The sequence below is a fragment of the Salvia splendens genome, chromosome 15 (assembly GCF_004379255.2).
Source record: "Salvia splendens isolate huo1 chromosome 15, SspV2, whole genome shotgun sequence".
Lineage (NCBI taxonomy): Eukaryota > Viridiplantae > Streptophyta > Magnoliopsida > Lamiales > Lamiaceae > Salvia > Salvia splendens.
The window spans coordinates 17,604,677-17,621,168 of record NC_056046.1 but is presented as its reverse complement, the minus strand read 5'-3'; the positions used below and the strand labels follow the sequence as shown (position 1 = coordinate 17,621,168).

General features: G+C 38.1%; 1 protein-coding gene, 1 long non-coding RNA gene and 1 pseudogene across 2 annotated transcripts; all 3 read left to right on the top strand.

Annotated features, from left to right (window-relative positions):
• Positions 1-376: 376 nt before the first annotated feature.
• On the top strand, positions 377-4,070 carry LOC121766793 (annotated as a pseudogene).
• A 5,448-nt stretch (positions 4,071-9,518) lies between these two features.
• On the top strand, positions 9,519-10,822 carry LOC121769292 (stress protein DDR48-like). Its single transcript, XM_042166048.1, has 2 exons — positions 9,519-10,269; positions 10,465-10,822. Exons 1-2 carry the CDS (start codon positions 9,574-9,576, stop codon positions 10,561-10,563), a joined length of 795 nt encoding a protein of 264 aa, XP_042021982.1. The 5' UTR covers positions 9,519-9,573; the 3' UTR covers positions 10,564-10,822.
• A 1,645-nt stretch (positions 10,823-12,467) lies between these two features.
• On the top strand, positions 12,468-12,835 carry LOC121768014. Its single transcript, XR_006043263.1, has 2 exons — positions 12,468-12,539; positions 12,629-12,835. It is a non-coding gene; the product is annotated as an uncharacterized LOC121768014 (long non-coding RNA).
• The last annotated feature ends 3,657 nt before the right edge of the window (positions 12,836-16,492 follow it).

Below are 16,492 nucleotides of genomic sequence, written 5' to 3'. Positions count from 1 at the left end.
GAAAGTGGCGCTCACATAAGAAGCTCAGTTAAGATATGTAACATATCATTCCTCTATCTAAATATATACTTTGATTAGTGATAGAGATTAAGAAGTAACATCTCACTCATAAAATTGTTAACTCATTAATTTTCACATAATATTTCCATTGTTGTTGCGAAACCGACAATTAATGAACTTAGACATTCAAAAAAATCTTAAAATCTCTATGTTTCTTTTTGTAAAGGCAAGTGATTGTTGGCCCATATAAGAACGTTTGGGCCATTAGAATTAAGTAGCAATGGCCCAATTTTATATGGGCCGGATCAGCCAATATACCTGAAAACCCGTCATAAAATTGTATTACCCGCCAATTTCCCAAACCAGCCCTATCTGAAAATGTCGCCACCGTCTTCCGCCGCTAAACCGCCGGTTTCCCCCGCCGCCGACTCTAGCTGCTGGCAGTTTGCATGGGAAGCTCAGTCTCACGCGTCAATACTCCGGCTACTCCTATTCAAAGCAAACACAAAGCCCTCAGCTTTCACCCCCAAAAATCCTGTCGTTTCGGGGATGCGAAGGCCAAACAGAGACCTCGGTTTTGGTTCCGGTGCCGCGTGTCTTAATCGACCCGGAATCTCCGCTCAATTTCAGGGTTTTCGATGATCACATTGAGGTTAAGCTCGTTTTGTTACTTCCGGTCGATCACCCCCTTGTTTCTAACTTCGATTCAATCCTCAACGTCGAGGAAAACAGTGATGAGCTTCGCACGCTTTCTGTGGATTCTGGTAAATAAGAGATTTCCAATTTGTTATGTGATTTTTGTTTGGGGCAAAATTCTACATTTTGTATAGCGTTTTCGCTTCGCATTTGATTAAAAAAATTTCTTTTTTTTAATCGGAGTATGTTTCCAATTTATGACAACCTAGGACTTGCTACATTTTGTTTCCAAATAATCGTGTCTGCTTTAAATTTCAGATTTAAGGAAACTGTTTTGTATGGAGGAAGTGCATTTCTACTGCTAAAATTGCTCTTCGAAGTTAACGAAGGGTCTCAGGTAGATATTCGTTTCATTTCTTATGCTTATCCAGATCTTCAATCTCTTTCTTTGTTGATTATGTCCTTGTAGATGGGTTTTGAAGTAATTTAGTGAGAATTTTGCCCACGCACGAAAAAAAGACTCATGTTTTATATGCCAAAAGCTTAGTTTTGATGGATTAGGTTTCTCAAATCTTTTTATCCACAATTTTAGAATGTGCCACTGCAGTTTCAGTATCTGTTTATTCATATAAACATTCAATAATACAACTGTAACGCCTTACCTTATGTGTGAATGGTAAATTATGTTATGATGATTATGATGAAAGGTAATTTTGGCCCTGATTTGATGTGTTGGTCCACATGCTCTCTTGAGCCAAATGACCAAGCCAAAAACGTGTACACCTTAATAATACCAAGGGCGGTGGAGACCTAGACCTTTAATATCTAAAGGTGATACCGATATATAGTGACAACGAACTTGCATATATGATTATCCGAATATGTTGCAGATGTTTCAGGCAAATGCCTTCAGTTAACTGGAGAGAAGTCGCTGATAATTGGTTTGGAAACTGTTGCTGCACATTTGGAGGTGTAAGTGAGAAGCTGGTTGCGGAATATGCAAAATCATATACGTGTGTCCCAGGTGTGTGCCTTTTGAATTCAACATCTGTTGCTTTGAGCACAGGTGATATTTTAGGTTGGAAGTTACCTGATATGCAGAGCAGGCAAACTTTTGAGCCTGATGTGAATCCCCAAAGCCATGACTGTTCAGACACAGCTTCACTAAATGAGTTTTGTAAAAGAGTACCAGCAGATTGTTGCGGAAATTACAGTGATGGGTTTCTGGGTATACAAAGCATCACAGAAGTCCAGTTCCCTGAAGATAAACTCTCAACAGATGAAGAAACTGAGACTCTGAAGAATGCAGTTGATAGTGATAGTTTATTATCCACCTTTTCTGCTTTACAGATTGAAGAAAACAAAAGATTAATGAATGAAGAAACTCAAAATTGTCATATTAGTTGTTGTACTTCACATATTTCAGAAACCTTTTCTAAGGTGCAAATGAATGGAGAAAATATTGAACTTCTTGAAAACCAGAAATTGTTTCTGGATGGTTATCTGGGGAATGGTTTCATGATTCGAACTTCTGAACTTTCAAAAGATTTCCGCTGGAACTAATATTTATGCCCACAATGCTCTTGTTTGCTTGGAGCATATCCTTGTTTTGATGATAATCTACCAGTAGATGGTGGAGTTCGCCTATTCAAATGCTATATTTCAACTTGTGTGCCTTCCACTGGATCAGGCAATGCATTTGCGTGAGTTACTCAAACTATAGTATTGAATCTAATTGGTAATTACTTTAGCATCATGATGTTGAAATGTATGGTCTATGTGCAATAGGTAATTTTCTTCATGAAACCATATGCTAAAGACCTTAATGACAGGACAGATATATAGTTGGATTTTATCTCTTTGTTTTCTGTAACTGTTTACCTTTCTGTATGAAATAAAGGGCTTAAGACTATCCATGATCCTCTAATGTGTGTGGTTTTCATCTTCATATAGGAATTACTCCCTGGAGAGAATGTTTTCCAGTCAATTGCTCTAAAATGCAGAAGATGAACTATCGTTCAGGACAATAGTTAGAGACAGTGAAGCAAAATTGCCTTTGTTGCAAATTGTTATCCTGAACCCTAATTCATGGGGCTGTTCTGGAAGTTTGCACTCTGCAGAACCAACTGATAGGTTAGTTTTGCAGCCTGTAAGTAGAGTGCTGTTTACTACCTCTGGTCATGGCATTGATTCAATGTAAATTATTTCTCTTAGAATGTGTTTTGGGGTTGGAACAGGGTTTATATGGTTGCGCCTTCCATTTAAGTGGAATATTCTTACAACTGTACTCCTGGCTGATTTGAGCGAGATATGTGGATAGAATCTGTCAATTGTCAATCATTGTACAAAATACTCCCTCCGTCCGCATGAAATGTTTGCATTTTGGCAGGAGGTTTTATGCATTGCTATTCTGTGAGTAAAGTAGATAGAATAAAGTAGAAGAGAGAATAAAGTAGGGATGATGATGTACATCCCAAAAAGAAAAATGAGTCACTTTAAATGAGACGGAGGGAGTATTGTAGCTTTTTGAATCTTTAGTTTACTTTTTGGTTGTAGGTTGAGTAGCTGATACTATAATGATACAACACATACTCAACCTATTAATACCTCTACAATTATGATAAGCCGAATGCCTAGCAAACAAAGTGAAAACAGTCTGCAGTGGTCCTGTGTCTTATTTTCACTTGAATCTGAGTAAAGCAAAAACAGTCTGAACTTGTCCTGAGAGCTTTTTTTTCACTTGGGAATCTTTCTTTCCATTGTTTTAGTGTTTCTTATGACTTGTGTTACATTATGATAGTGAATTTCTATACCCTTCAGAATGCAGATCCAGATTGTATTTGTATATGTAGTTGGTATGTGTCTGAGAACAATTTATGAATTCTTGCTTGAAATTAGCAGAATCATCTGGAGATTATATACTGTCTCGATGTTTTAACATAATCTATTGAATCTTGCCATACTTCATGAGCTGAATATGCATTTTAATTTCTTGAATATAACTCAGGACTTTGGACGAGTGGATGAGAAAGAATCAAGCGGATGAAATTTACATGTTCTCGTCTCAAATGTCCGAACACTAACACAAGTGTTGGAGCTTGCGAATGGCCTATCTCCACCATCATGTAGATCACTGCAGGGCTTGCTTCTATCATCCCTAGCGAGAGGACTGGTCTGGTCCCAACATATGGAATATAACCTGGCAAATCTCAAGATCAACTTTCCAACCTATTTTATTGCTCACTTGTACGTGCTATGCGGCATATATTTGTGTTCATAGCTTCTGTGAGGTTTACTCATCCCCTCCCCGTTTCCTCTATACTCCACTTTTATATAAGAAGTCGAAATCTATCTCTGCAGTGCCTTGTGTATCATTGGGTCTATATCTGTAATACTACCAGTATTTTTTATGAAACACTAATTGAAATAGACAACATTACGTGAAGGCATATATTCACAATTGATGAAACATATTCCTTGAATTTGAACGTATGTTGCATTTGTGAAAATGGAAAACCTTCGATCAAACTTGCTATAAGGGTCAATAACTCATTATAGAATCCAATGTTATTCTCTGATTGGCTTTTAAAATAGTACTTCCTCTGTCCGCCATTTTTTGGTCATTAGTTTCCTTTTTGGTCCGTCCACCAATACTTGTCACACCTATTTTTGGTAATGAACCTCACATTCCATTAACTTCATCTCCCTCACATTTTATTACTCTCTCCGTCCCATAATAAGAATAATATTTTGGCATTTTGGTTCGTCCTACAATAGGGGTCACATTTCACATTTATCTTAAATGATAAGTACGTCTCACGTTCCACTAATTTGCTTCACTCACATTCCATTATAAAACCAATTTTAAAAAGTAGATTTCATATCCCACTAATTTTTCTAACTCACTATTTTTTACATTTCTTAAAACTCGTGCCCACACCAAATGTGACTCCTATTATGGGATGGAGGAAGTATAAAACTAATACGTAGTATATAAAAGTATGACCCACAATTCACTAACTTTTTCCACTTACTTTTCTTTACATTTCTTAAAAATCCATGCCAAGCCAACTTTTGACATTTTAAGTCAGAAGGAGTGATGTGAATCCGGGTGTCCCAAAGAAGGATCGAAGAACCGGATTTGAGGACAAATCATTTCGCAAAGAAGGAGAGGATGATGTGAATCCGGGTATTCACAATCATAGGATACAACGACATCGAGTTCCATGGGTTGATTGTGGTCCGAGAAGAAGGTGGAGACATGGCAAGGAGCCAATCCGGATTTGGAGGTCTGATTCAAACCAGAATTTGCCTTTGAAGATAAATTCCAAATCCTCTCCTAAGAAGACCATTGTCTTCATCGTCGAAATAGCTTCGCATGAGTATCTTGCACTCCTCAATCGGATCCCGGATGAGGAAGTTATGGTCGTTTTAAGAAAGCCGCGCAATGCAAAACGAAACGCGCGGGCGGACAATTTTGCAAGGGGAAAACGCCCGACCGGACGTTTTGACAGAAGAGTTCGCCCGACCGGGCGTTTTGCATGAGAAAAAATGCCTGACCGGGCTTTTTGCGTGACTTGCGTTTTTGGACTCTTTTTGTGTCTTTTATTTAGCATTTTTTTTTTCTCTTGTATAAATACCCATGTCTAAGGTTTTTGTGGGCAGACTTTTGAACATTATTGAAGAACAAAGACTCCTTTGTGAGCACCCATCTTCATCATTGAAGATTTATCCAAAATCCCTTGTGGCTGCATTTAATCTATTGTCGGGCTTAGATTATTTGTTAAGGTATGTTTGCTAGTTCTTGTGTTGCTAGTTGGTGGAGCCATTAGGTTTTTGTTTGTGAAAGTAGCCATTGAGTTTTCTTTCTTGAGCTTGAATCTAAATCATAACACTTATCATCTTCTTCTTTTTTTCCATCTTTCTATTGTCATATTTCTTGTTTTGGTTATTGGATATTATTGCAAGAACAAATTCGGGCAACATATGTTTCTTGAATCCTTAAGATTCACATTAAGGAGGGAGTACTACAAATCAAGAAACCCATTGTTTCCATTTGTATTGGTGTCCATATTTGAGGGCATCAGCAGTGGGGCGCCCTAAGGCGCACCCTAAAGCCCGCCCTATGCACCGCCACGTCAGGATTTTATCCTCTTATCCTTCCACCTGCAGTGGGGCGTCCTATAAGCCGCCCTAAGTATTTTCTTTATTTGAATATTTAAATAACTACAAAATTTGGAAAAAAAAACCTTCATTTCATTTAAAATTAATACATTACAATACAAATTAAAAAAAATACGCATTTTTGTTTGTGAGAGTTATCGAAATATTCGTATGGAATGTGAGCGATGAGAGAAATGTTTGTATGAAAAATAGAATGAGAAACGAGGTTTAATAAATAGACAAAATTCGAAAAAAAAAATGCGTTGCAACGTCCGCGTCGCCCACAGTGGGCGGACGATGGCGCGGACGATGTCATATCGTCCGCACTTCCTCCGCGGACTATCTGTCGGGCGAGGATGACGCATCGTCCATCGTCCGCGCATCCACAGTGGCGGACGATGGCGCGCCCGAGTCATCGGATGGCCTATCGTCCGCCCCACTGTGGGTGCCCTGATAGCAAGGATGATTTTCCAGGCCCTCCATTATTGGGGGGTGTTTAGTCTTTTTGAACACCTGGCGGTCTCATTGGCCAAGCTTCGAGCTTGAAAGTTGAGAAAAATGTTGGATTGATATGGTAAGTTACCAAATACTCCTTCCTCCAACTCAACCTTTGGAAGGATATATAAATAATTTTGTGAATTATGAAATTTGCCGACGCCAAATGGCAAATATCGAAGTGCCACTTGGGGGTGTGCATTTAGTTAGAGGTTGATTTGTATGGCAATAATTGAAGGTCTCGTAAATCCTTGTTCACCTCAAGATCCAATAGGATGATGCCAACTCACCCTTCCATCATTTATATTCAATCCATGCCGACACTCAAATCTGCTACCAGAAATACCTAATCGCTACCATCACTTTCCTTCGCTGATTTGTCGTTTTATGTTAGGATATTTTTGTGATAATGCTGATTTTTAGTTAGAATTCACGCCCCACTGTCCATGCTTTTATTAAATAACTTCAACTGAATTTTAGTTGGAATTCACGCACAAAAGTCCATGCATATTAAATGCTATAACTTCAATGAAGCCACAATTTTAGTAGTGGCTATAAATTATCGTTAATAGTTCTGAGATATTTTTTTTATTGTACTATATTTTATTAGAAACAAGTGGGACATGCGAGAGATATAGATGAGAAGTGATACAGAAGAAATTAGAGGATGAACGATAGAACCTAAAAATATATACAAAAGTTTGTGCCAATATCCAAAAATGGATAACTAATTTTGGAAAAAAGAGTATAATTTGTGTGTGCTTATCTGTAACTGCAATTACATGTGTTTTGATAAGCTTTTGTATAAGGATGATGAAAAATAATTGTATGGTAAATTTTTGGTTAAAGTTGAATCTCTGATATTGTAGTCTAGCGAAGTAGTATTATTAAATACTCCCTCCGTCTGTGAATAGGAGTCTCGTTTTCCTATTTTAGTTCGTCCGCGAATAAGAATGTCGGTTCACTTTTACCATAAATGGTAATAGGGTATCACATTCCACTAACTCATTTCACTCACATTTAATTAAAAATTACTATAGATATGTGGGACTCATATTTTATAAACTTTTTTACACCCATTTTTTTAATATTTATTTTAAAATTCATGCCGCCAAGAAATTTGACTCCTAATGGGGGATAGATGAAGTAAGTAGATAATGAAGGTGTTACTAAGAGCATCCACTACGCGGCGCGTCGGCGTCCCGCGTCCCGTCCCGAAGAGACGGGTTCGTCGCGCGCCGCGTTGCAGCAAACGTCCCGTGTCGTCTCGTCCCGCGTCCCGTGTCACCGAGCTACGCGACGGGCCGGCTCGTCACGCGCCTATGCGACGTGGCGCGACCCGGCGTCGTGCGTGACGCCCACTCGCCGGCCCGCGAGTGGGCGTCGTCACGTGCTGACGCAATAAATAATTTTTTAAAAAAAATTCAATTTTTTTTTAAAAAATTAATAAATTAATAAAAAAAATTTCTAACGGTAATAATACCATTTTTTTTGTTTTTTTTTTAATTTTTTTTATTTTTAAATTAGTTTTTTTTCTCTATAAATACTCCTACATTCATCCTCATTTCACACACAACTACACATCTATTCTTCTATCATCTCAATTTCCTCTCAAATTTCCTCTCATCACAAGATGTCCGGCGAAGGCAACTACGGCGGTTCCGGCTCCGGCGGGTGGGATCTCAACGCCTTCGGCGATTGGGAGACCATGATCAACACACTGGGCGGTTCCAGTGCGTCGACGCCGGGGTCCCAGGGTTCGGAGACGCCGGGGGGTACTAACCACCCAACTTTGATGTTGATGCATATGCCCTTCCCTCGCCCCGCGGTATTTGCAGGGATTATCCCAGATCCGGGAGGATTTTCCCGTTGATCCAACGCCGGGAGTAGGCCGAGGCGGTGGAGGTGGGCGAGGCGGTGGAGGTGGACGAGGCGGTGTACAACCCCAGGCGGGCGAGGACGAGGAGGAGGAGGAAGAAGAGGAAGAGGAAGAGGATCTAGGCCGACATCCGTACAACAACCAGGAAACGTTGGAGGTGTACAACGCCTGGATCACCGTCTCGTACGACCCCATCGTCGGGAATCAACAACCCCGGAAGTGTTTCTGGGTCTATCACCAGATAAAGCCGAAAGGCTCCCGCAAGCGTAAATACAAAATGTTCCGCTCTCACTTTGACCGAGTCGACCGACATGTCAAAAAATTCTGCGGCCTCTACTCGGCCGAAGCGGCGCGCTACCAAAGCGGCGCCACTGCAACCGACATTTTAACGTCTGCTTTGCGCGCCTACTACCAGGACACCCGTCAACAATTTAGATATGTTGATGTTTGGCAGGCCGTGAAGGACAAGGAACGGTGGGCCGGAGGTTTCGCTCCAGCTCGGGCTCAAACTCAAAGCGCACGAAGCATACGTCGAGTGGTCAATACTCGTCTGGTGGTGACACCGCTGAGGGCATCAGCCCACATGAGGCTGAATCGCAGGAGTTTGCGGATACGGTCGGCGATGCTGGAGGATCCAGCCGTGAGCGCCGTCGACCGCAAGGGACGAAGGGGGCGAAAGCGGCTAGAGCGAGGAAGGGCCGAGGCGAATCAAGCCAGGCGGCCTCGGGATCGGGCTCGCGGGGGGGCTCGGACACACTTATGGTGGCGTACATGACCGCCACAATGGCGGACACTTCCCGCTTCTCGCACGCCCAATTCGCGGCCTGGTGGAACGGAATTGTGCATATAGCAGCACAACTTGGCCTTCCGACTCCCCCTCAACCTCGACCGCCTCCGGAGGATGATTAGCCGGCGGAGTAGTTTTTTTAATTTTCTTTAAATTTGTATTTTAAATTATGTTGTGTGTTTTTTTTATGTTGTGTTTTTTTAATAAAGTGTGTTTTTTAATAAAGTGTGTTTGTTTTAATTGAATTGGGTTGGAAAAAAAATAAAAAATGAAATTGAATGAATAGTAATTTAAGGGACGGAATAAGGGACGGAGCGTTGCAGGTTCCGTCCCTTAGTTAAGGGATAGAGGAATAAATTACAGTATGGCCCTTAAATAGTAGTCAAATAGTAGTTAAGAGACGGTATAGAGACAGCGTGGATGGCCTAAGAGGTGTATCCAACTTTAATTAGCTACGTACACGTGTCTCTCTGTGACATGCAACACATCACTCTCTTGGGCTTGTTGGAGCTCCAACATCCTCTATATATAGCGAGTAGAAACCTCATTTTATCATCGCCTCACACTTGACACATACTACAATACAATACCAATAAAGTTAATTTGAATATAAATGGCGGAATACGGCAGGCAGACCGACGAGTACGGAAACCCGACCCGCCAGACCGACGACGAGTATGGCAACCCGACCCGCAAGAACGACGAGACCGACGACCAGTATGGCACCCGCAAGAACGATGAGTATGACAACCCGACCCGCCAGGCTGACAACGAGTATGGCACCCGCAAGAACGACGAGTATGACAACCCGACCCGACAGACCGACAACGAATATGGCACCCGCAAGAACGACGAGTATGACAACACGACCCGACAGACCGACAACGAGTATGGCAACCCGACCCGCCAGACTGACGACGAGTATGGCAACCCGACCCGCAAGAACGACGAGACCGACGACCAGTATGGCACCCGCAAGAACGATGAGTATGGCAACCCGACCCGCCAGACTGACGACGAGTATGGCAACCCGACCCGCCAGACCGAGGAGTATGGAAACCATGTCCAACGCCCTGGCGGAGGAACTGACTCCTACGGATCTACCGGCGGCATGAATCATGGGACTCAGGGTGGAGGGATCGGCACCGGCACTGGCACTGGAGGAGAGTATGGTACTGAGGGTGGAGGAATCGGCATCGGCATCGGCACCGGCACTGGCGGAGGAGAGTATGGTACTCAGGGCGGCGCAGGAGAGTATGATACTGGAATGGGGACGGGCGGTGGGCAGCACCGGCGCTCCGGAAGCTCGGTATGAATCTTTTAATGATAGAAATCCATGGTTCCATCTTAAATCCAATTAGTGATAGGAGGAGAGACTCATAAGACTTTATATAGTGATTTCAGTTCTGTGTGGAATAATTATATTTATATATATAGTTTCAATTGGCAACGGTGAATTTGTTCAATTGTGATTGTGGTTTTATAACATTTACATAAACTGCAGGAGGAGGATGGGGAAGGAGGTAGGAGGAAGAAGGGGCTGAAGGAGAAGCTTTTCGGGGGCAAGAAGGAGGAGGAGCAGCAGAGCTATAATGAAGAGTAAGGAATGATGGATAAGATGAAGGAAAAGCTGCCTGACCACAATTGAACATATATACTACATACACCTACAGCTTCACTTCAGTTGTAGTATAATAATAATGACAATAAGCCGCCTGCTCTTCATCTTCATGTTTGAGGGAGCTGGCTTGGCCATGTGTTGTGTCTCTCTGTCTGTACCTGTATTTGTATTTGTATTTGTATTTGGACATGTCTTCTTTTAAGTCAACATAAATACTACTCCTCACTTTTCTTGCTGTTTATATCCATCCAATTCCATTTTTTACCTTCATTTCATATACTTATAATCTAGTGTTAATGATGAATATATAGCCTTACTAAAAGATGAATGGTTGTGGTCGTTATATGGTCAATTTATTAGTAGTAATCACTAAATTTAATAAATCATCCAATCTGAATCTAATCTATGAACAAAATTCTCAATCCAAACACTGAACAAAACTTTCTACTCCTATCTTAAAACTCGAGCATGATTCACTTACCACACATGATCTATTATTGACACAACATAATTTATTTTGATTGATATGATACGACACAAATTTGATTTACACAATTAAATATTAATTTTAAACGTGATTTACATATTAAAAATTATTGAACCTTAATAATAAAACTAATGTATATATTTTTTAAAGAATTAACATTAATAAAAATAAATTTTAATTTTTTGTGCGTTATCACTTGCCTGAACTCAATCTAATCCAACTAGAACTCAACCCGAATTACTGGAACTTGTTATGTCGATCTAATAAAGACATAGACGTAATGAAGCTTAACCCAATACTTATTAATTTTATGTAGTGTTCATGTTGTGTCAAAAATTATCCGCTCAGCATCTAAGTTGAAATTTATTCGTTTTTTGGGAATTATGACGTGGCCATCCATTTATTTTTAATTCAAAATATACAGGAGTTCCTAGATGAAATAATGGAGCATATCTGCAAAGTTGTGGGCAATGTCATGAAAATTTGAGGTAGTACTATTGCATTATTCTTGTTTTAACTTAGTGCTAAAATGGTCACATATTCTCAACTTTGTCGAGTGACAATCTGCCACAGTCATGAATCCTGTATGAGATTAAAAAGAATCAACGCCTTCACAACTACCTATCAATTGACGGTGGTTTCCTTCATATTTACCATCTTGCTCGTGATAATAAAATTTATGTTTTGTTTGATACTGTTTAAATTTTGGAATTGTTGTATAGACACTATTTACATCTACAAAATTCGCAAAATAGTGTTCGTGAGCAGATTTAGTTGAAGGATTAGTCGATAAGGAGATGGCAGGTCGATACGATCAGAATCCATTTGCTGTAAGTGTTTCCTCTTCATCTGGTATCAATTGTTTAATGTTTGGTGGGATTAGCATTTTTTACTTTTAATTATTTGTGAATGTAGTTTTGTGTACTCTTGACATGAAGAATTTGAATTTAAGATAGGGTTTTTGAGGATGATCAGACTTAGGCTGACTATGTGGCCTGATCTAGTAATTCAAGAGCTCTTGCTCAAAAAATATACGGATTTGAGAGCTACATTTGAGAGGTTTCTAATAGTGCCTTCGGATTGTAGTTTGAGAAAAAAAATGAATGATAAACATACTCTATTTGCATTTGGAGTAATTCTTGTTATGAATGATTGTGGATTTGGGAAATTTTGTATCTTTTGTGACTCCATTTATGAATAATTTTCTTTATATGCTTCAATTTGAGAACCAAGTAGTCTATTGTGGTTATTTTAGATGATATTGTCTATGGAAGAGAGTCTTGTTGTTTACTTTGTAGCAAATAGCAAATTTTACTTTATAATAGAAGGTTTATTGGTGGTTTCCTTTTCTCTTAATTTGCCTATCTTTGGATGAACTAGCAGAATCTTTTCTTTGGGGATCAATATTATTTGTGAGATATGAAAGTGAAGATCTATGTTGGGAGAACATGCAGAATCCGAGTAATGAAAGGTATGCATTTAAAAGTTATATTCGCATATACCCAATTACATTTACAAATTGCTACGAGTACTTACTAGGAAACTGTTGCCACTCTAAAGGAAACAAATATCAGATCGATTGGTATTGTGTTTGAATCGACTGCTATTGTTGAAGAGGTTTGTTACTGCTAGCATAATTTACTTGGTGTTGTATTTAAATTGTTTTGCTATTGCTATATGGGGCATGTTCTTGCAAAGGTGCTAACAGGAAAAGAGAAGACCAACGGAGGAAACACGGTGATGAGGCTGCAAGGGATGGTATAGCTGGAAAAGAGAAGACTGACGAAGGAAACACAGTGATTAGGACTTATCATTTTTAGTACCAGTATTGTTTTTACAGAAGTAAAAGATGACCAACACTTATGCTTAGTTTGTGTGTTTAAACACATTAGATTTGGTGTAATATGATTTGATACTTTTGATATTATTACAATTTTCCATATCATTTGAATGAGTTAGTTTATTAAATTTTGTTGAATAATAAAAAATAATTTGATAAATTTTGTAGATTGAAAAAAAATGTAAATAATTAGTATTTGAATGATTGAAACATAATTTATAAATATTTGAAGGATAAAAATATAAATTATAGAGATTTTGATGAGAAAAAAGTAAATACAATACAATTAGGGTGAAATTGTAATAATAAATATTTATTGGGGTATTTTGTAAATTTTCGTTCAGAAGTTAGTGTAGTTTAAGAATATATATTGAGGCATTTTCAAATGACATTACACGCCATGTTTCATGGCACTCTTCGAGTGCAGTAATACACAATCTATTCTTACTCCTAACCTCTTACTACAGCTACCCACTGCTGCACTTGCATCAAGTGCCATTATAGATGAAGTGTCAGCAAAGTAATTTTCTAGTGACAATTTTAAGTGTCATTACAAGCCAATTTTCTAATAGTGTTTTAAGTCAACATAAATACTACTCCTCACTTTTCTTGCTGTTTATATCCATCCAATTCCATTTTTTACCTTCATTTCATATACTTATAATCTAGTGTTAATGATGAATATATAGCCTTACTAAAAGATGAATGGTTGTGGTCGTTATATGGTCAATTTATTAGTAGTAATCACTAAATTTAATAAAGCATCCAATCTGAATATAATCTATGAACAAAATTCTCAATCCAAACACTGAACAAAACTTTCTACTCCTATCTTAAAAATCGAGCATGATTCACTTACCACACATGATCTATTATTGACACAACATAATTTATTTTGATTGATATGATATGACACAAATTTGATTTACACAATTAAAATATTAATTTTAAACATGATTTACATATTAAAAATTATTGAACCTTAATAATAAAACTAATGTATATATTTTTTAAAGAATTAACATTAATAAAAATAAATTTTAATTTTTTGTGCGTTATCACTTGCCTGAACTCAATCTAATCCAACTAGAACTCAACCCGAATTACTGGAACTTGTTATGTCGATCTAATAAAGACATAGACGTAATGAAGCTTAACCCAATACTTATTAATTTTACGTAGTGTTCATGTTGTGTCAAAAATTATCCGCTCAACATCTAAGTTGAAATTTATTCGTTTTGTTGGGAATTAGGAAGTGGCCATCCATTTATTTTTTTAATTCAAAATAGGTAAATTTTCTCATGTTGATTATCATGTCAAAAACATGTCACATTCAAATTCAAGGAATTAATATGTATCGGTTACGAATTAATTACAATGATTAATACATTGACTTATAATCCCGCACAATGTGGTGGAACCACAAGCCAACCTTAGATACTACCCTCTGTTTCACAGTAACAGTGGTAATAATCAACAGATAATGAAACTAAATGAGATCAAAGGCTTCGGATTAAACAAATTATTAATGAAAGCACAAACGAGTTATTTTGAAAGGTAACAACTTTTATAATTAAAATTAGTTTTCCCCTTTTTTCACAGATAAAAAAATTTATGATTAAAAAAATTTATAATAAAAAATACAGTAAATATCACACCTTTCTTTTAGGCGCAATCCAATTTTCTCTGATTTGCAAGTTGGACAACTGAATTAGTTTATATTTTGCATGTGTCTCATATAGGTGTAACATTTTAAGAGTTACTATAATTATACTGAATAGTTTTACACCCGTGCGATGTCATATCAATATTTTTAAAAGTGCAATTAATTAAAAAGACCATAAAGTTTAATTAAATTCCGGTCTATCCCAAAACATACAAAAAAATGTCCGATTAAATCATAATTTTAACGATTTTCTGAATTGTATCTTGAATTTGAATTTGGAAAAAATTGAAAGTGACGTGAACATCAAGAACATATGACGTTGAATAAATTATTAAACGACACCGTTCCATTCCAGATTTACGTCTTCATATGAATTATTCTCAACAATTTCTTTGCATATCTTTTGTTTATGTTTTTGTAAAAGACGTAAATCTGGAGTTGAACGACGTTATTTAATAATTTATTCCACATCATTGTTCCCGGCGTCCACATCACGCTCAATTGTCCCCAAATTCAAATCCATTGGACGATTCAGAAATCGTCAAAGTTATGATTTAATCGACCATTTTTTAAAGGTAGTAGATAGGCCATAATTTGACCAAGTTTTGTAGTTTTTTTAGCTATTTTAAAATGTCTTATAGTAAAACAACATAATCTTATTTTGTAGCACACATATGAAATTTTAATAAGACAACGAATCAATGAATTATATACAATGTTTAGACAACGAATCAGTATTAGATCAACTGTTTACCTCACCGGAATAAGTACTCCATGATGATATATTATCAATAACAATTTTTTTTATACTACTTAAACAAAATTAAATTATCAAGTATCTTATTTCTAATAAACTGTTATATCAAGGTATATCTAGCTAATTGGCATATACACAATCATAATTTAAATTTACTGATTTTGTGAACAATAATAATTATTCTAAAATTCAATATGACAATTAAAAAATATTATTATATAAATGTTCTAATTTTATTGTCATAACCAATCATTGTTTGAAAAAAAGTATCTTTTCAGATATTTAAGACAATAATGAGTATTAAATATCAAAGTTTTTATTAGTTTTTGCTCTATAATTTTATTATTATTATACATGTATGATTAATAAATTTCAATATAATAAAAGTACTCCTTATCTAAAATAAATACTCATTTTGTTGTTTGATAAGTGTGCATTTCTTTTCGAACTCAAAATTTATGAAAATAGTACTCCTAGTATTTAGTTAGAAAAGTGGAGAAAGCTTAAACTAGAGAACACACAAAATTTTATACTCCATAAGAGCATCCACAATGGGGCGGACGACGGACGATGGCCGTCCGTGCCCTAAACTTAGTCCGCGGACGACGGACGATGGCCGTCCGTGCCCTAAACTTAGTCCGCGGACGAAGCGCGGACGATGCAACGCGTTTTTTTTTAATTTGAAAATTTTGTTTATATAAATACCCCATCTTCATATTTCATTTGTAACTTTTCGATTCACTTTTCAACTCTCAAATTACGCTATACAATGGATTCCGGTGGATATTCAAGTCCTGGTAGCCCGATATTTGGAGATGGCGCACAGTGGCCGAGTACACAACCTGGCGAATATCGGTCGTTCGACGACAACATGCAGTACGACCCCGACTTCAGTACGGATTCGTAGGTCTCTCTGACATGGAACCGTCTCCAACTCGCCCTGCCGCCCTTTCCCGTCGCGCCGCCGCCACCCCCTCCGCCGCCTCGCTAGAAAGAAGCGGACCAAGCACTGCGCATACAAGTTGCCACCTCCGGCAACGAATGAAGAGTACGCCCCCGGCCGTACGAACTACCAGCCGGATGAAACCCTCGTCTTGGCAAGGTGTTGGGTGGATATATCGGAGTACCCAATATTCGCGAACAACCAAAAGCAGCTCGCGT